Below are 20,968 nucleotides of genomic sequence, written 5' to 3'. Positions count from 1 at the left end.
CGTAAAAAAAAAAATAAAATTAAAGGACCTAAGTCGCTGTTAGTAACAGCGAGTCAACTCCTTAAGTCGCTGTTACTAACAGCGACTTAGGCAATTAAAATTTTTTTTTTCCTTTTTTCACTGTTACTAACAACGACTTATCCAAAGCTTTGGTCTGGATGTACGGACGCTTATTTTGGGAAATAAGTTTTCACGAAACTTATTTTGGGAAATAAGTTGTTCAAATGTCTTATTTTTTTCACTTTTTCATCTAATGTTGTGGTTCCATTAATGATTTTGAAAGGACTAGAACACTTTTCGTATGTATTTTGATCTACAAACAAGTGATTATATGTAATTAATCGAGCTACGTTGTTATTATTTATAGTTATGTTTTTTTAAAAAATAAGTTTTTCAAGTTTATCATATAACTACTTATTTTTGGAAAAAATATAAAAGAATTTAAAAACTCAAATTTTGATTGCTTAACTTGAACCAAACAGTCACAAAGGGAATCATTGAGCAGTTCATTCCGTATCCTGAACATAACCAAACGACTAGGCTAAATTAGGGGAATCCATTCCTTTCTGCTTCATTCCCTTTCCTCATTCCATTCCGATTTCCTTATGCGAACCAAACGCCCCCTAATAAAATTGCAAATGGAGCTTTGTCTTCCACGTTCAATATTTTTGCTAGCTTCCCGGCAAAACTCCGCCATCCACTTAACCTACTCTATATCCATCTTTCAAAACCTCCTCAGAACCCCAAAACTCTACAACCCACATAAACATTCACAAATCACAGTAATGTCAAAACCAAGTCTTTTCATCACCGACCTAACAGACATTGACTTAGAACCTCAAGATTTTGCCTCATCTCTCCCTATTAAGAAAGTCCCTTATGGCGACGTTTTTGAGGCGGCTCGTGCCGGAGACGTTGACCGCCTTAGTTATCTCCTCGAATCCGGTATCAATGTCAACGCTAGAGATCAGTGGGATTCCGTTGCTCTTTATTATGCTTGTTTAGCTGGTCATCTTGATGCTGCTCGTATGCTCCTTGAAAATGGTGCTATTTGTGATGAACATACCTTTGATGGTGATCGTTGTCATTATGCTGCGCTTAATTTGAAGGTTAGGAAACTTCTTAAGGCGTTTGAGGCTCGACCGCCTCCTCTTGGACCACTTCAGTCCGCTTTGAGGGAGACTTTCCTTGGATGTTTGGCTAATCGGGCATTCTTAGAGTTTTCTGATAATCAAGGCCAATTGTCTGGTGAGTGTGTTTTGTTTATGTTTGGTTTGTTTATATGTTTCTCAACTGAATTGTGATTATGTTACTGACTTATGATTGTTTGTGGGTTATGGATTCAAGGGTTTTTGTGATTGTTTCTTGTTTAGAGATGCAAGTGGGTTTGTGTTCTTGTTTTTTGTTTCTCACCCCTGTGATTGGAGCTGTAATTTGAATTCAATTTATGGTTATTTTGTGAGAGAGCATGATACATATGTTGTAAATGGAAGATTTTAACTTTACCCAATGCCATGTGGGTGGTTATGTTTATGAGCTTAAGTGACTGAGATTGATTGCTGATAGTATTGAAGTTGGTTGTTTCATTTTCATAGTAATCCATCTGTTCAACCCTTAGTCTCGTAATTGACTTGTAGAGGAAACTAAAGATAAGGGATCATAGGTTCCAATATTTATATAATTTGATTTTGAAGTATACGTGGAATGAAGTTTTTAGGTCTTTACTAAATTCAAAATTAAAAAACATGGTCATGGAGTTATAGTAACATGTTTACTGGTGTACATTATGTGAATAAGAACATCACATGATTCCTAATGTAGTTATTTTGGAGTTTTGTAGTTCTATGATATCGCTATGTTCAAGTTCTTGTAGAGTTTGCTGTTTGAGATTTGTTTCTTGTTCCGAGTTACTAATATGAAGAGTTATACTGCTTAGCATGACTTGAGGAAGGTCTGTTAACCTGTTTTTTTTCCTAAGCAGAATATGCTAGATTGCTAGACTTTGAGGGGTCAAATTAGGGCCTTAGTTCAAAATAGAATATTATATCTGCAACATAAAAATTTCAATGATTTAGGAGCTAAACTAAAAAAATATAGCATTCTCTCGGTGGAAAAATTTTGTTAATGCAGAACCCTATCTATAGGATTATGTATGACAAAGGTTTACCTTTATTGAATTTTATGCTAAGGGGAGGGGGTACGGTTCAAAATTTTGATGTATTGAGGGCAAAATTGGGATCTTTTGGGGATGAGAATTTAGGGATAGAGTATTTTTGTAGAATTATGGAAGCGGATGGAAAATTATTCGCAACGATCAAAGCCTTGGCTTTAATCTTGTGTCACTTTTGGGTTGTTTTCGCTTCGTAGTGTTTTTAAGAATCTAGATGGGATCTTTTTTGCTGTTGTTTTGGGAATCATTTATTAAGTGGAAATTTAAGAATGATAAAAAAAAATATTGTGAAGATCAAAGCTTTGTTAAAGCTTTAGGGTGTGTTTTGATGAAAGGAATTGGAGAGAAAATGGGAGAGATTTAGAAGGATGAAGGATCCCTTATTTGTATAACAAAATAAGAGGAAAAGGATTTGGAGTAAAGCTGTTCGTGGACGGGCTTGGGCGGGTAGTGGACCGGATAATGCCTTTAAAATCTATCCGTGGGCTCATATATTCAAAAGCCCGCTCACATTTGCAGGCATATCTTTTTGTCTCTACCCGCCCATTTCCTTAGCGGATGGGACCCGCGGGTAAGCGGGTATTTCTTATTTAAAAATTAAAATGCATTACAAATTATAAAGTTAAGTCTTAATAACAATTATAATGATACAATACATTATCTAAAATGCTCTAAACATATAAAAAATCTCAAAATACTCAAATTACATAAATATAAAAGTATGGGATTGGAAAATGGAAATTAGGTGGCGGGAATTGGGAATTGTAGAGAATATATGAGAATTGAAAAATAGGAATTATTGGGAAATTGGAGTATTAAAGTAAGTTGGATAATGTAGAGCTAACATAAAAATAATATAATTATTATTTAATAATTAATATATTAAACTAAGCAGACGGGTGGGTATACCCGCGGTTTTTTTTTGCGTCGCTACTCGCCCATTTATCTTGGCGGGCGGGTATTACCCGTCCAAATTTTAATTCTTCTTCAAATACGTAGACCGTATCCACTCGCTTTTCGAGCCGGGTGGGTCGAGCCTGGCGGGTAGCCCGTCTATGAAAAACTCTAATTTGGAGGGGGAGATTATATAAATAATTTTTGTTAAGGTCTCACTTTTTAAAAATTTGGAAAGATTTGAAGGGAAAATTCTCATGTTCCTTCCTTTTCCTTACGAATTTTAAACAAATAAGAGTCACGTTCCCATTTCTCTTTCCTTTCTTTCCCTTCCTCCTCCCTTTCCCTTCCGTTTCTTTTTTTTTTCTCTCCAAAATTATTATCCAAACATAGAGTTAGTTTTGGCATGAAAATGAAGGATGAGAGTATTTTGTTTTATTAGTTTTGGAAGGGAAGATGAAACCTTTTGATTCTTAAAATTTGAGGATAAGTTTTTCTTTATTGTGATGGCAAAAAAAATACTATTGTTTTATTTTAATTATGATATTTTTACATAATAAACCAACATTTAATTACATAATATTAAAGATAATTTTTTTAAACAAAAAATAACGTGTGGATTGGTTGAGAATAAGATAGTATTTGGTTTTTGATGAATGGTTATGACGTGTGGTAGAATGTTATTCAGTCGGTTATCCTAACCAAAAATAAAATTACACTTACTTTCTAATATAACTCAAAGTAGATAGTAAAAGTAAGGGTCGATTCCACAGAGAAATCGGTACCATGGTGTAAAACATGGACACATTGTATTGCATTGGCAGCATTGTAAAGGTTTTTAAAATAAACGAGTCGATATTTCTTGCGTTGTAAAGGTGTAAAAAAACTGTATATCAAGGGATATCTTATGAGTTCGATCAATATTTAGGCGTAATGATAACGACATCACTCTTGTTAACGCATCATTGTCCCATTACTGTGATCGCAACTATTACCACATTTTTACATTGTAATCGATACTTAGGCGTATTTAGTTTAGAGATTAGTTTACTTAACAATAAGGGGATTGTGATAATTTCAGGGCACTAAACTAAGAAACAAACAATACACAAAGGCAAAGTTAATAAAAGATTATATCAATGATAAAAGATTTCTAGAGGTCAATTGTTTGGTTTGCACTACTCATCTAAATGTTGTTATATTTCTACAAACTATTTTAATACTAGTGATTGCCCATTGTGAAGTCAAACTTCAATTTATCATCAATTTTAGCTTGATACTATGACCTGTTACTATTGCTTAATTTACTCAATCAGAGATTAAATTCAATTTTAAGTAGCTTTTAACACAAGAGAAACAATATGTATAGTAATGTTAAAGCATTAAACATTTATTACAATGGTGGATTACTCTAAGATTCTAATCCTTAATGAATCAACAAATTAAATTAGTTTCTAAGTTGCTACCAACATTCAAAACCCAAATCATTAAGCCTTGAATTAGCAATTGATATTCAACAAGAACTACAAGTAGTACTCAAGTAATCCAATGTTAAAAACCAAATTAATTAAGCATAAGTGATTACCAACATTTTAAGTATAAATTATAGAAGACTTGCCACAAATTGGAAAAGCTAATGCCAAATTCACTCCTGAACTTGTAATTTAACTATACTCTCCATTGATGCAAAATAAGGCTTTTTGAGAAAATTTAACAAAATTTGAGAAAAGAGAGATAATTTTGAACATTAACCATTCTAATCTTATTTATAGAGCAAAACGAAAGACTTAGCTTGGCAGGAGCTGATGAGTACGAGAAAATCGAAATGCCGATTACTTTAACTTAACTTGTAATTTAACTATACTCTCCCTCAACTTGATTACTTTGAAGTAAGTAAACTCAAGTGATGAGGAAAAATCGAAATGCCAATTTTAAAAAATCAGGGCAGCAGTCATGTGGGCCTAGCTGGTAGTACATAGAAGTAAATAAAGTCCTCAATGTACACTTCATTTCAAATGGCCCGTCACATGAACTCTTTATTTTCCAAGTGATGTCTCACACCCATAAAGACTTTGTCTCATATCCATTATCAACCATCTTTCCAACAACCTACACCCAAATTGCATAAGCTTCTAAGAACTTCGATATCCATTATAACCATCATTTCCATGCCTTTTCTCCATTCTATCCTTGTAGTTGTGTTTCTCCTCTGCTCTTAAAGACTTTGTCTCATATCCTCTGTTCTCCATAAATTGTGGCTTTGTACATGTCAACTCAACTCAACTCAAATAAAATCTATTGATAGGTTTTTGGTGAGGTTGTAGTGTTGAGTGGGTGTATGTTGTTAGGGAGATGGTTGATGTTGGTTTTGGCAATGGTTTAGCCTTTAGGGTGCTTGTTTCTTTGATAGTTGAAGATGGCGGTAAGGGTTGGAGATTGGCATGCTTAATTTTGGGGGGTGAGATAGGTTTTTTTAAAGCGACTTATTTATGTTTCAATTGTGTTTAGTTGGGTGTTTTCAGGATATAGGTTTTGGGGTGAGGAAGTGTTTATGGGCTTAAACCTAGCAAGCTATTCACCTTCCCGTCCTTTATTGAAGATGAGTAAAAAATATCCAAGTCTTATTCCTTTAAATTCATGTATAGAATATACTTTTCCACCAAAATCTTCCTCACACAATTAAATCTAATTTGAGTTCGCAATACTCCCAAAATTACTTCTTTCGCACACTGAACAATTACATCTTGAATCAATTATTACATTTTTCATAAGTCCAACAAAGTTATTTATTATGCCTCTTATATGTGATGAGATGGACTTTTTTAATTTTAGATGTGAGAAATACTAAAAATACGAAGCTAAAAATAATGACAATTTTGGACTCGACTTAAGTAAAACTCCTTACATAAGATACAAATAATCATTGGACATGAAGAATGGAGTTCTCAACATCTATCATAGCATTGACGATTTTCCCCTTTCTGAGACTATTTAGATATACTTTCAAGGTGGAGGGGCACTTTATATTAGTTGTAAATATTATTTATATCAATAAGTTTGAATTTTTGTTTCAATTTACGTTGAAATGATTGTTTGTGCCCATTTTGTAGTTGTACAAATTTTGTAGTAACCCACATGTTCACCTTTGGCTGATAATCCATTATTGGAAGAAAAAAGGATAAGGGATCATAGGTTCTGAGTATACTGTATAAATTTCAATTATGAGAGAATAATTGAAGATAAGGAACATAGGTTCTAGTAAGACCATACTTATCTAAATATGAGTATAATATAGGAAGGAAACTTTTGGTTTTTGATTTCTTGATTATATTCTAAGTTGTAAACTTGGTTGTGGAGCTATATGAGATGTTTAATGATTGAAGATATAGATGTCAATGTATAATGCGAATACCTTATGCGGACTCTTGGTGGAAATTTTATACATTTAGGATATACAAGAGCTGAACGAGCTCTAGAGTTTCGCAGCATAGAAATAGTTCTTTGTCCAAGTTATTTATTGTGGTTAGTTATTAGCTGAATTTCTAGGACATTGGACACTTTCATTCATTTACATGATAGTAGATCACCTGTTCCAATTTTTTGTCGCATAAGTGAGCATAAGACTTGTGGGAAGGTGTTTGTGTAGAGTTACGATTATTAAAGGTCAGGAAGGGCTGTTATTGTATATCTTTTTCCTATCTAGAAGTAGACATCTCCGGGTTTTAGGGGTCAAATTTAATATCTAGTTTGAATATAGGATATTCAATTAGCATAATAAAAGCACAATCAAAGTTGCTGTGATGCAGCAACTAGAGTTGTCTGCTGTAAGCTTTTTCAGTCCAATAATGTAAAAAATTTATGTCCAAAAGTCTTAAAATTTCATTTGCAACTTAATTTTAAAAGGCTGTTGATGTTCATTTTGAAATGAACTAGACCCTGGAAACAACAATGTTGTCATGCTAAAAAATAACTTTCTGGCAATCGAATACTTTTTAGAATAGCTTTCTTCTATAGTACTGAAGGCAACATGTCTTTGTTTTGCCTTTAACCTCAAGCGTACAATGTTGTAGCCAACGGATGGGAGAGAAGGATTTATCACAAATATGAATCCTATACTTCTATACACGCTAAGAAAACTAAAAATTATAAATGGTAAGACAAATGACTAAAATTGATCAACTAACAATTACGGGATATAATTAACAACAGTCTAGGGGCTAGGATAATTAATCTTCCAAATTAACATGTATAACTCAAACAATCATTCCCCATTCAATCCGAAATAGAACATAAAAAGGTCCCGTACCAAACATATTGTACTAGCACACCCTAATGTCCTCACAAAGTTCATGGTATTGGTCCAATGGTTCGATAATTGTTAGGACTTTATAGTTCAAGACCTCACAAAAATTCATGGTATTGGTCAAGTTGCAAGACTAACCTAACATTTTACATTTCAACTTGGTAAATTCCAAATACCAATTATTAGATGAATTATGGAAACGTATACTACATAGTTAATCGTTCATTCATCATCCTAGTGATAAATCTATACATTAAACATGATAGCAAATGATACATGATACCAAAAATAAAAGATTTTTTAGAGGTCTTCCAGCATTTCCTTTGGTCACTGTGGGAATCTATTTAGGTATTTGGCTAAGGTTTTAGAGAAGACCGAAGAAAGTGGCTTGTATCATAAGCCAGAATAACACTTAGAGATTGTGCCACTATTTTAATAAGCAACATATTTTAGAATCATGGGGTTGACCTAGTGATTGAATGCTTCCCCTTCCATTCTTGTGATAGGCGCTTGATTCTCACAGTTTAATTCTTCCACCCCCTTTTGCTTGTATGGAATTCTTCTCTAGCCTTACCCAGAATCACAAAAGCAATATTTTTGTGTCCGCCCCATCAACCATTTTCTTAGTAACAATATTGAAGCGATATTCAAAACTACATATATTTCCATTTTCTTCCTTTCCTGTTAATCTTTGTTGACGATGTTTAAATCAGCATATATGTTAGATTCCCTTGTGTTTAACATTCGGTTTGTGTCTTTGTAGGTTCTTTGATGTTGGAAGGACCCAATTATTGTCACTTTCCTCCAGACGTTGTCTTTTATGTGCATGGTAGGCCTATAGAAGCTCATAGAGTAATTTTAAGTTCTCGTTCTCCATTTTTCAGAAAGAAGTTTGAGACTGATTGGAAGAATAGAAGAGATGTAAGATTCTCAAAAGAGAAATTATCGTACCCTGCTCTCTACAGCCTCCTTCACTTCTTTTATTCTGACCGGCTTGAAGTTGCAGTGGATGACATGGAAGATTTAATCAGAATTTGCAAAGTCTGTGGATGTGAGGCATTACGAAGAGTAATTGAGAAAGAGCAAGTTCACCAAAGATATGCAGATTACAAAGCTTTGAATGAAATAGACAACTCTCAGAGACGTTTTATACTGCAGGGTTTATCCCTTCCTGAGGAACACCGTCTTCCTGCTTCTTTACATCATACTCTTCAGCTATCATTGACCAATTCCTGTTTGAAACAAGATTTAGATAATCTTGCTGATAAGTTAGGATCCTCTATTGGTACATTACAGATTCGTGAACATGTGAATGATCTTGCTGATATATGCATACGCGTCGATGCACGAGTTTTCCGCTGCCATCAAGTGATCCTGGCTTCCAGATCAGAGTATTTTAGAACAAGGATTTCTCGCATGGACGATTTTCTCGAGGCAAACAACGACTTGCATGGTGATGCTCTTCCCTGTCTAGAAGAGCATGATTTGAGCCACGAGGCATTTGAGAAAATGATAGAATATATGTATGTGATTTTCTCTGTTCACCTTTTCCAGTGCATTTAGCCATTATCATGACAAATGGCTGATTAATTATCTGATTGAATGCGGGCTATTAAATATTTTTTTAAACTGCTTGCGATGATTATTTTTGTAATGCACTATGCATCAACTGTCACCTTATATTTCTTTTGGGTAGGATTTAAATTCTGCATTTATAAAATTCCTGGATTAACCATTCATTTAGAACTGTTGCGTTTGAAGTAATTCTGCAAACATATGGTCCACTTTGTCTTTTCTTGCCATCTTCATATTTTTTTTCTCTTTGGGGTGTGCTAACTTTGTCATTATTTCTTTGGTCAAGGTACACTGATGGTTTGAAAGATGTGGACCCTCAGCAGGTAAACTACTTAAAATTTACTCACTCCTTTACAATGCAAGTGTCCTATTCACTTCCGCACAAATTTTAAGAAAGTCTAAGCTGGTGCATTAAAATTTAAATTTAGGAATCTTATGAAGCTCAAATAAATATGAACCACAATAGCTTTCTAAATAGGAAAATGGGACACTTGTTGTGAGATTGCCCAAGATAGATGTGAGACACTTGCATTGAAAAGGGGAGGTTTGTATGCTTCTTTTTCGTTGCTTATTAAGTGCTCTTTCATGATATCAGGCAGAGGAATTGTTTGATGCTGCTTCAAGATATTTATTGTTTCCACTTAAGCGTGCTGTAGCAGATGCTCTACTCCCACACCTAGAAATGGCCTCACCTTCAGATTTATGCCATTGGCTTCTATTAGCTGATATGTAAGTACTTTATTAAGGCAATTCAATTCACATGGTATATAAAATCCAGGGGATCAAGTTGCAATCCTTGTTACCTTTTGCCATTTCTGTTTTCACTCTGCTGTGTTCTGTGGCACATTTGTACATCCCACAATCAACGCCGTTACACAATTTAGTGCTACATTTTCTTAGTTAAGTTGTTAACACAAAGTACTGATCATCTTCATGCTAGCTGCCTAGTGTTGAATTGATTATCAACTACATATTAAATGTGCGTACAACCCTAACATCCAAAATCTCTTCTAGCATTAGGGAGTAATTCAGATGTTCAGATACAAGTACAAGAGTCAAGACCTTAGACAATTAATAACCAACACCCCTTACATGTGGATTCACACACAGTCAGCAACTTGGATTTTTTAAAAAAGCAACTCTCACAAGATTTACTAAATCACTCACAGTCAAGGTACTCATCTCACAAAACCCATAAAGTTGAAGATTGAAAGTTCAAACAAAAAATAATAATAAATGAATTGTAGATTACCCAAAAGCACCCCAATGTTACACAAACTCCATCAAAACGAGTTAGTATCCAAGCAAGAGAAAAGTATGAATCAATGGAACAATCAATTATCTCAACACCCTACGGAATAATCATAAACAGGAGACAGTTCGGCAATACAAACTTAGCTACGCTAAAGTTCGAACCACTTTATCCTTATTTTATACAACCTTCTTGTGCCATAATAGTTGTGAAACATTATTGAAAAGCACCCCCAAACTTAATTGAACATTGTCGTTGATTCTGTGCGACAAGCTAAGGATGTAACAGGAAGCTTGAAAAAGCACGAATCAACCGCATTCCCAAGTGTTTGAATGCTATTTAGGCTAAACGTGAAAATAATTTTACCTTAATCAAACGCTGTTTTCGCCATTGGGTACCCAATAAACCATTATAACCCGTTCCCTTAGAGGCCTACACAAGATTATTGGTATTACCATAGAAAATAATATTAGTCCTTTGCCATCAAATTGAATTGTAAGAATACTAGTCCTATGATTTTGTTCCTTGTGCATGTTTTGGAAAGTATCTCTGGAGTTGGTTTCATTGGTTTGAAAAACATATTTGGCTTCTTTTTGTAAATCCTCCAGGCTCCAATGCTAGAGTCCTCGAGCAATCTCACTTTTTGTTCTTTATTCCAATTCAAATAAGCATGAAACCATCAACTACCATTTTTTCCCCACACAAATATTCAAATGACAATTTAATTAACTTTTAGCTCAAGGGGAACCAATCATGCCACCACCCGGAGAGTTGTCCATCTCAAAATGATGTGCATCAATTATGAATCGGTGCGAGAATCCTTAATTCTAAACTTCCTAGTTCATGTGGTTCGGGTTAGGAGACTAAATCTACCAAGCATTATTTAGAGAATCTGATATATACAATTTTACCCTCTATAAAGACAAAAAGGTTATTTCCAATTGATCCTTGATAGCAAATATTACATGCAACATCTAGAGATGTCTATTCAGCTGATCAAAGAATTTCAAGTATAATATCTTGGATCATGTTAATTTCAGTTCTTAAGTACTGTGTGATTGATGATTCGATTCGATTTTTATGTACGAGTTATTTTGATTCGATTTGGGTCAGGTCTTACAGGCTACAACCTTAGTAGCATCACATAAATTAGAAGTCACTAAGCCATTTTCAAATAGTCTATTTTACTCTGTAACCAAAGAAATATAAATCTTTGCCTACATTGAAAAGTTTTCATTGATAAGAAATAGAATTAGAGTTGAGAAAGACATAGGAAGGAATAACTCCTAACCTCCTTAGTTTAAAGGGCACAAGGTGAAAAAGGGTCTGGAAGCCTAGTCATAAGGCGCAAGGCGAAAGCACGAGCTTTTCGTAGACAAGGCGCACCTTTGACTCAAAAGCTTATAACACAATTATAGAACTTAATTGATACTTGAAATAATGATATTCATACGATATTTGAATCAAAAACGTAAATACATTCATTATCATTACACTAATCTACTAATATAGTGCAAAATAGCCCTTAAGGGTTACCTAAATCGACATGTTAGAGCAATCTATTTGATTGTTTACAGTCTAGTTTTTACAAAAATAAGAGAGAAATAAAAAACTTATAAGAAAATGCAATTGAAAAATTCTAGAAGACAAAAGACACATATATAGAAGTAGTAGTTGAAAGAAGAAAAATGAAGAAAATTATAAGAAAAAAAACTGACAAAAACAATAGACAGATTATCAATGAAAAAGAAGTTGAAAAAGAATAAAAGATTAGAACTCTAAGAAAGCCACACGAGAAGAAAAAAGGATGAAAAAATCTAAAAAGAATAAAAAATGAAGAATCTACAATTAAGAGGATGGCAAAAGAATTAAAAAAGCATTTTGTATCTAGTAGTGTGGAATCCTAGAAAAAGTTGTCCACAAAGTTGTAAAATTGTAACCAAATCTTTATTTTGGCCAAATTTTTTTTTTCTTTTCATAAGACAAACAAAAGCAAATCCTTTTTTATTTTCCTTCTCTCTTCTAAGAAGACAATATTTTTTGTCTAATTGTTATATGACAAATTACTAAACAACATTTTCTCCTATTAAAAATCAAAAGCATATGAAGTACAAAAAAGACAAGGCGCAAGAAAACGCAAAAGTTGCACATAAGCGCGCACCTTATGTGTATCGCTATGCCCAAACTAATAAAAGAAACTCTTTAGAGCCTCAATGCGAGGTGCGCTTTTGAAAACTAAGATAACCACTTAAATTTAAATTAAGTGATTATGAAAATTTCCTATCATGTCTTCTTTTTATCCTCTAAACTTCCCGTCACGTGCTCATGAATGATTTATCTTTTTCAATAGTGTCCTTTTAAAAGCGCCCAACATGGACCCCTTTTTTTTTTTACGTTATGTGAATAATATCTTTCCTTTTTGGTGTTTTATACATGCTTGACATTAGTGATGGTCATGGGTCTAGGACCCTGTTGGACCCGCCTCGGACCCGCCCATTTTTTAAGGGTCTGGGTCTTATTTTTTGAGACCCATCGGATTTGGATCGGATCTGGATCCAGAAAATATTTGACGGGTCCGGGTCCGGGTTTCAAGGTGCAGAGCCGGACCCGAACCCGGACCCAGATTTGACCTCGAGACCCAGACCCTATACCCGCCCCTCAGACCCGGACTTGGACCCTATACAATTAAATATTTTTTTTACTTTTTAGTAATTATTTTTTGTTTGAATTTCATGGATTCAAACAAGTGTTTGTAATATGATAATAAGTTGCTTATAAAAATACAAAAGACTTGAAAAAGGTTCAATTTTGACAATCAAAGAGACTTTGTTTAAGACCCATTAAGGACCCATCAAGGACCCTAGACCCGTCAGATCCGACGGGTCTGGGTCTGGGTATGAAAATTTTAGACCATTAGGGTCCAGATCCGGGTCTGGATGTATAAAAAATTAAAAGGGTCCGGGTCCGGGTCCGGGTCTGGCCGACCCGCTCCAGACCCCCCTCATGACCATCCCTACTTGACATGATGCTAACTTTTTAGAAAATTATTTAGAAGGATATGTTTAAAGATAATGTGGTGAGAGATTTCCAAAAAGAGAGGCTCTCCTGGGGTTAGGTTTTCCATACTTTAGGTGGGCCTCACAGTCACGCGGCGACGCTTTTGCTGGCCGTTTTCTCCCTTCGTTCTCCTCCTTGTATCTCTCAAGTGCTATTGGTTTGGTTACTTCTTGGTGGTTTCTCAATCTCTTCGAAGATGTTCTGGCATTTTCTAGGGTGATTCCCTGATGGTTCTCATTTTTGAGAGGTAAGGTTTTTGGTTCCTTATAGATTTGTTTTTGGGGGTTTTAGGTTTAGGTGGTGTACTTGCTGACGGGTGTATGGGTCGGGTGGTCGTTTTTTGGTCGATGGGGCTTTGGTTGTTTTTTATTGATGGGGCTTTGGTTGTTTTTGGCTGTTTGTTCCGCCCTCTGGTTTCTAGTGGTTATATGGTGGTGTTTGGTCGTTTTAGGGTGTTTAGCTGATGATGTTGGTCTTGTTTTGGGAGATGGCGCCTACTAATTTCAGATATGGTCCACTGTCTTAGAGTTACTGGGTCTTATTGGTCTACTGTGGTGTTGCCGGTGGCTTGGGTTTTCAGTGGGTGGGCGATTCCTTTTCTGTGGATGTGCTGTCGGTATCTATGGATCGTTGCTTTGATTTTTATGTGTTGCTTTTTGGTAGCTGGAAGCTCTGGTGGTGCTTTGGATTTTGCCGGTAGTTGAGGTTCAGATTTTGGTTGGTGGGTATTGAAGAATGTTCAGTTTATGTTTTGTATATTTCAGAAGTTGGTGGGTCTGGTGGAATGGGTGGTGTTTTTGAGTGTTTAAGGTGAAAAGGATGATTTGGTCATGAAGAGTACTATTTTTGGGCGGTTGCTTGGTTTTCTTGGTGTGGTCGAGGCTGATTTTGGTAGTGCTTCATGTGGGCTTCTGTAGTGTTTTCAAATCTGATGGTGGGTGATGGTTTTCAAGGACCGAGTGTTTTGGCTTCATTTTCTTTGAGTCGTTAGTGACTATCCGACCCCCCTTGACCTCTGGTGTTGAGCTTTGCCTCCATATGGTCTTGGGTGGCGATGGCGGCTACTGGGGCGCTATGGTGTTTTTCTCATGGTTTTTTTGGTGATGGCCTTTTAGTATCGACTGCTGCTTCCCTAAATTAATCTGAGTGTTGTGATAACCTCCGCTTACCATTTCATCCTTTGACATTTGATGTTGAGCTCTACATCTACATTGCCATTGGTTGTAATGGCATCTCTATTCACCCTTTACGTTGACTTCTTTTGTTTGAGGTCCTGGTAGTGTTGACTACCACCTCGTTTTGTGGGTACGATGGTGTGGCCACCACTATGTGTTTCGTTGGGCGTCCCCTTGTTTGGATATTGTAATGGTCTAGTGTGGTGGATGGGTTATTTACTCTTGATTGGTTGATGGGCGGGGGCGATTGGTGACCTGGCAGTGGAGGTTATACTCGGAGTTTTCTAGACGGCCGTGTTCCATGTCTTGTAGTAGGCACATTGTGCTTGGAGTCATTGATAAGTGTTTTGGGGGACCGTCTTGTGGCTCTTCCATGGTGTATGACCTTTTGTTTTTGGGCTTTTAGGTATTTTGATTCATCGTTAGGTGTTTGACCTCTTGGTTTAGGCGTTTTGTACCATTTCCTTTAGGTATGATCTTGGTGTGTAAAGTGGCTTTGCAACTATCTTTTAAAGGGCGTTCTACATCTTATGTTTACTCAATGGCTTTTTAGCTACAGGGTTATTTATGTCGGAAAGGTGCATTAGATGTCCCTTTGATGTTGTAGGTCTCTTAGGGACTTATTTTATTAATAAAATTTCCCTATTTCAAAAAAGCTAAAAATAAAAAAAAATTGAAGGTAATTTTGCTACTTGAAGTTTAGGTTGCTCCACCCATATAAACACCCCGACATATTTAAAATGAACACCCTAGCACACACTCACATCCACACCCACCCAAATAAACATCTCAAACTAGAGAAGATGAGAAAAGAGAGGACAAAAACAAGAAAACATTGCAAGAATGCAGCATATGTTCACGCAAGGAATTTCGAGATATTAGAGGTATAATACATGCATAACTATTAAAATGTGTGTGTGAATTAATTGAAGACTCTTGCACCACCATGGAGTTATGTGATAGTGCAACCATGTGATAGAAACTTTTAGTCATCTTTTAGAGTGACTCAGACTTCGGAATTCAATCTCGGATAAGTGCCCAAGTTTCATACTCAACTACATTATAGTAAAATGCCACTTTGGTTCAGAGTGATATGTCAAAGCGTTACTACCCATGCCCAAGTATTCTATAACACCGATATAAAACAAAGAGTCCGACTAACATTTATTATTTTAGTAGAATTTTATCACTTGCTTTCATAAAGTTCTACCCGATATTTTTTCCAATCGGCTAGCTAGTAAATTATGGAATTTTGGTGTAATTGAAGTCTCTATTAAACTTGGAATAGGTAGGTTTTAAAAATAACTTATGATCAGTTTGTTGCGCTCATAGGAATTTGGACGTTGTTGCTAACTTTGAACTCTTGTTCAAGATTAAGTGTTGCTTGTGTGCGATCAAGAGCACAATACCAATTTTCCTTCTATATACGAGTGAATTGCTTGGATTGGCGTTCAATCTTTAAGAAATAGGTGTGTGCATCACGAAAGATATATCAATTAGTAGGAGAAAAATGCCCTAATAGTTGACTGGAAATCAGTTTCATTCAACTTTACTAGACTTGGCCCTTGGGTACAAAGATTCATGTCCCGTTTTGGTCTTGGTTGTTTCTGATAATAACCAACCATTTCTATTGACTTTCCAGTTTTTTCCTAATAAAGTTCTGACACTTATCCGTAATAGGCGCAGTTCCTTTCTAGCTAAGCTTTGGTGTAACTTGATGATGTATAAAATTGGGTTGTAGTTTGCCGAAGAGCTATTATTATGATACTCTTTCTGTTCCTCTTAAGATTGCATAAAGCTCTCAGGGCCAACTCATTAGGACCAAGGAAGTCTCTGTTTTCTTTGTAAAATTGCTTTTTTTCTGCTTGGATTTAGATATTTGTTCTCGAGTCGTGCATTATATTGCTCTTGCTATTAGTCGTGCATTATATTGCTCTTACTATTATTGTTTACTGCAGAATCTCTTCCTTTGTTGCTTTGGTCTTCAACATCAGTTTCATTTCCTTTAGGGAAACAGAAATTGTAGCCATTGGGAGTGAAGAAAGGATACAGGGCAAATCTGTTTTTAGCAGCTGAAATGTCCAACATACAACTGCTAGTTCTCAATCTTTGCTTGCTTCATACTTCTGAGCTTCATTTGTTTGACCGTACATGTTTGGCTGCTTATGCAGGTACGGTGTCCTGAAAATTAGAGAGTATTGTTTGGATGCAATGGCATGCAACTTTGAGACATTTGCCGATACACAAGATTTCCGAGCCATGCTTTTGGCGCTTCCACCACCATCAGGGGATTCCTCCCTCCGGACCACTGCTCCAAGTGCCCCAGGAGCAGGAGGAAACAATGACCAAGGGAATATTCTAGATGATTTGCGGGAAAAGTGGCTTGAGATTGAAGCTGCCGAGCTGGATAAGAGAGATGAGAGTGCCTTGCTTTTCGATAATCGACTTGAGATGCTAATGCATATTGCAGAACAGGAAAAAGAGACTTCCGATTCCATTGATGAGACTGTAGTTTAGGACCTACGATGATTGTGTGACAGGGAAGCTAATTATAATCAGCTTTGAGAAGCTCAAGCTATTATTGTAAATATGTGAAGTGATGTCATTGTAAGCAAATGTAGTATATATTTCACAGGGCAGTCATAGCCTGTGAGTGTGAGTGCCTGGAATGGGACTTAGTAACTTATGCTTGTAAAATGACATCATTCTTTTTCTTACAATCCTTTGAAATAAAATCAAATTCACTTTCAGGAGTGTCTTTTACACTTTTGACATCTGACGGATAATTGAGAGTTTAAAATGTGCCAAGTGAAAGTCACTGAGCACACTCGACCTTTGTACATGACTTGTAATGTTTCAGATAACGTGTGACCTTTGTACATTATATTTTATTTTATTTTGGTTACAATATTGCCCGGAATAGGGATCAATGAAAATTGAACTCAAGTCTCGCCTGGGGTATGGATTTGCTACCACTTCGTATATTATATTTTTATTACAAATTCTTTATTAAGACCGTTTTATAGTGAGATATCTTTAAATAGGATGACACAATAAATTAAATAAAAAACAAATTAAAAAAGTTTTTTAAAAATAAATTTAAAATCAAAAGATAGCAAAATAGTAAAAAGAGGAAAATAAATTTTTTAAACAAAACAATTGTTTTCTTTCTCACGAGTAGCATTCTTACCACCCATATTTTTTCAATCTTTAAACAAAAGGTATTATTAAACTTCGCAGTCTTTTTCATTTTGTCGCCACCTCTTATAATAAATTAAGATTGCCACTGGTTACTCTTCAAACATTCAAGCTCTGATATCTCTCTAAAAACCCTCTCCAAACACTCATTGAACTAAAACAAGCTAAAACTAAATCGTTAATTTCAAAAAAAAGATGCTTGTGTTGAAATTTGATACATGTTCACTTTTTTAGCTATAACTCTTAGTAGGAAAATCATATAATTGCAATGTTTGTGGCATTAGAACCTAGATTTCAAGATCTTTCCAATGATATATTATAAGCCCAATTCCGATAACCGAGTGAGAAATGACGACCGTTTAGCGTTTGTTTTGTGCTGAAATTTGATACATGTTCAATATTTTGGGAATAACTATTTATAGATAAATAGTATTCATGAAAGATTTGCGTCATTAGAAACTAGACTTCAAAAGCTTTCCAAAGACATATTATATGCTCAATTCCGACAACCGAGCAAGAAATGACGACTATTTAAAGTTTGTAGGGATTTTTAACATCTAGTCGCGCGCGACCAGACTACGGTATGGTCACGTAAAACGCGCGAGCAAACTGCAGTATGGTCGCGTAAAACACACGACCGGGCCGTGGTATGGTCGTGTAAAACGCGCGACTCTACCGCGGTCCGGTCGCGCGCGACTGGATATTACAAATCACTGCAAACTTTCAACGGTCGTCATTTCTCGCTCTTGTCAGAATTGGGCATATAATATGTCGTTGGAAAGCTCTTGAATTCTAGTTTCTAATGCCATAAACCTTGAAATAATAATATTTTTCTATAAAACGTTATGCCCAAAAATTGACATGTAACAAATTTCAGCACAAACAAACTTTAAACGATCGTCATTTCTCGCTCGGTCAACGGAATTAGGCATATAATATATCATTGGAAAGATCTTGAAGTCTAGGCTATAACGCTGTAAATATTGTAGTAATATGATTTTTGTATCAAAAGTTGCGGCTAAAAGAGTGATCATGTATCAAATTTGAACACAAAACGTGTGATTAGGTTTATTTTTCAATTTTTAAAAAAATTTCTTTAATAAAATTAATATTTTTTATTTTAATTTAATTATTATTCATAAATTTAGTTTAGTAATAGTTATGGTTGATTTTATAAATAAAAATAGATTTGAGGGCATTTTAGTAATTTCATTAAAAAAGGTGGAAACAAAATGAAAAGGCTGACGAACTTAAAGGATTGGGTACCAAAACCATTGAAACAATTGTTTAACCTAGTTTTTTTCATCTCCCATATCCTTTAATTCTCCTCTCATTCAATTTTATTTTTTATTTTCGATGCTTTCTTATAAAGATGTTGTCATATTAACAATTGGTAAAACAATTTTTAAGGTAATTTGCTATTTTGTATGTTTTTGATGATTATACGTTGAAGATATAGGTTTTTCATTATAATGTAGAGTTCTGAATTCCTTGTGTTAATTGTGTTGCATTGTGTTTTTTTTAAGCCACTTGAGGAATCTAATAATCAAACTAATGCAAATATTGAATAACAAAAGGAGGATAAAGGAGGATTTAGCACTAAGTAGCCATGCTTAAAGGCAATTAACAGCTGCAAAACGGGATCAAAACTAAATTGAGGATGGAAGCATTAAGATTATACCTGTAGAGAATTTCAGGGTATATTTATGTGGAAGGGATAGCAAAATAATAATGTGGACAATAAAATTTAGAGTGGTATTGAACAACTAATGCTTAAAGTAGTATTAATAGCACTAGAAACATATAAAGTTACAATATATCTTACTACTATATTGTAGTAGCTCACTCTTATTCTTACAATAGCTCACTCAAAAATATTGTTCTTACTTTTGCTTTACCACTCAAGGATGTTGTAGTAGGATGAGAAAAATGCAAGTAATGAGCACCCTATTTATACTACTAGAAATGCTCCAAAATTCAACAAAAGTTGGCAAGTAATTAAAGCTTTTACACTTAGCTTAATAGGGAGGGGTGATAGGAGTAGAATTTTACCACCCTTGGTTGTAAATTTTTTGACTAATTTATGCATTAATAAAAGAGAAGTAGTTGGTGACTTTGTTTAACACTCCCCCTCAACAACCACTCTCCCTTAGAGTAAGCCTTGAGGTCATATCAAGTTGTTTACGAAACTTCTCAAACTTCAGTCCTCCAAGACCCTTTGTGAAGATATCAGCAACTTAGTCATTTGTCTTCACTTGGTCAAGTTGGATCTTACCTTGTAGAACCTTTTCTCAAACAAAGTGATAATGTACCTCCACATGCTTAGTTCTAGCATAAAACACTGGATTTTCAGCTAGTCATATAGATGCCTGATTATCGCAACTTAACATTACACCATAGTCAACAGGCTGATGCAAATCCTTTAGTAGCTGGGTGAGCCATACACATTCTTGTGTTGCCATCGCTGATGCTCGATACTCTGCTTCTGTACTTGACAATGACACTGTTGGTTGTCTCTTACTGCACCATGAAACTGCTCCAGAACCCAGGTTGAACACATAACCAGTAGTTGATCGACGTGTATTAAGATCTCCAGCATAATCAGCATCACAATATCCAGTAACTTCAAAATATATATCATTACGGTAAAGGAAACCATAATCAATACTTCCCTTGACGTACCTCAATATTCGCTTTATAGCTTCCATGTGAGGTTTCTTCGGTTTCTGGATGAACTGACTAATCACACTAACTTCATAGGTAATATCTGGTCGGGTTAGCGTGAGATAGATTATATTTCCTACCAATTGTCAATACATTGTTACGTCTTCTAACTCCTTGCCTATTGCCGAACATAGTTTTGCATTAACCTCCATTGGACTTGAGACAGGCTTGCAGTTAAGCATTCCATATTTATCTAAAAGATCTTGGGCATATTTCTATTGGCAGAGAAATATCCCATCATTTGTTCGTTCCACTTCTAGACCAAGAAAATGCTTCAATGCTCCAAGTTCTTTCATCTGAAATCGAATTGAGAGATTCGCTTTTGTCTGTTGGATCTCCCAATCATCATCTCCAGTAATGATGAGATCATCAACATAGACAAGAACTATTGCCAACTTTTCATCTTGAGCTTTAACAAACAAACTTGAATCAGCTGGTGCAACTGAGTAACCACTTTGTAGCAAGAATTCTGCTATTTTGTCATACCATGCTCGTGGTGCTTGCTTCAAACCGTAAAGAGCCTTCTTCAGCTTGCACACATAGTTTGGATGAGATTGACTCTCAAACCCTTTGGGTTGATCCATGTAGATATCTCTATCCAGTTCACCATGTAACAATGC

The 20,968-nt window shown here is 35.4% G+C and overlaps 2 protein-coding genes across 3 annotated transcripts; one reads left to right on the top strand and one right to left on the bottom strand.

Moving 5' to 3' along the window:
* The first annotated feature begins 630 nt into the window (after positions 1-630).
* On the top strand, positions 631-17,176 carry LOC130805286 (BTB/POZ domain-containing protein At2g04740). Of its 2 annotated transcripts, none has more exons than XM_057669980.1 (5): positions 631-1,248; positions 8,131-8,890; positions 9,229-9,265; positions 9,538-9,671; positions 16,598-17,176. In XM_057669980.1, exons 1-5 carry the CDS (start codon positions 639-641, stop codon positions 16,941-16,943), a joined length of 1,887 nt encoding a protein of 628 aa, XP_057525963.1. In that variant the 5' UTR covers positions 631-638; the 3' UTR covers positions 16,944-17,176. The 2 variants fall into 2 exon arrangements, with proteins under 2 accessions (XP_057525963.1, XP_057525964.1); XM_057669981.1 differs by having other exon boundaries at positions 16,385-17,176.
* Positions 17,177-19,756: 2,580 nt separating this feature from the next.
* On the bottom strand, positions 19,757-20,530 carry LOC130805505 (secreted RxLR effector protein 161-like). The gene is made up of 3 exons (XM_057670278.1): positions 20,467-20,530; positions 19,994-20,424; positions 19,757-19,840 (listed from the first exon to the last, which is right to left on the bottom strand). Exons 1-3 carry the CDS (start codon positions 20,528-20,530, stop codon positions 19,757-19,759), a joined length of 579 nt encoding a protein of 192 aa, XP_057526261.1.
* Between the last annotated feature and the right edge of the window lie 438 nt (positions 20,531-20,968).

This window comes from Amaranthus tricolor, chromosome 2, assembly GCF_026212465.1.
Source record: "Amaranthus tricolor cultivar Red isolate AtriRed21 chromosome 2, ASM2621246v1, whole genome shotgun sequence".
Classification (NCBI taxonomy): Eukaryota; Viridiplantae; Streptophyta; class Magnoliopsida; order Caryophyllales; family Amaranthaceae; genus Amaranthus; species Amaranthus tricolor.
This window is presented reverse-complemented; position numbering and strand designations above follow the sequence as displayed.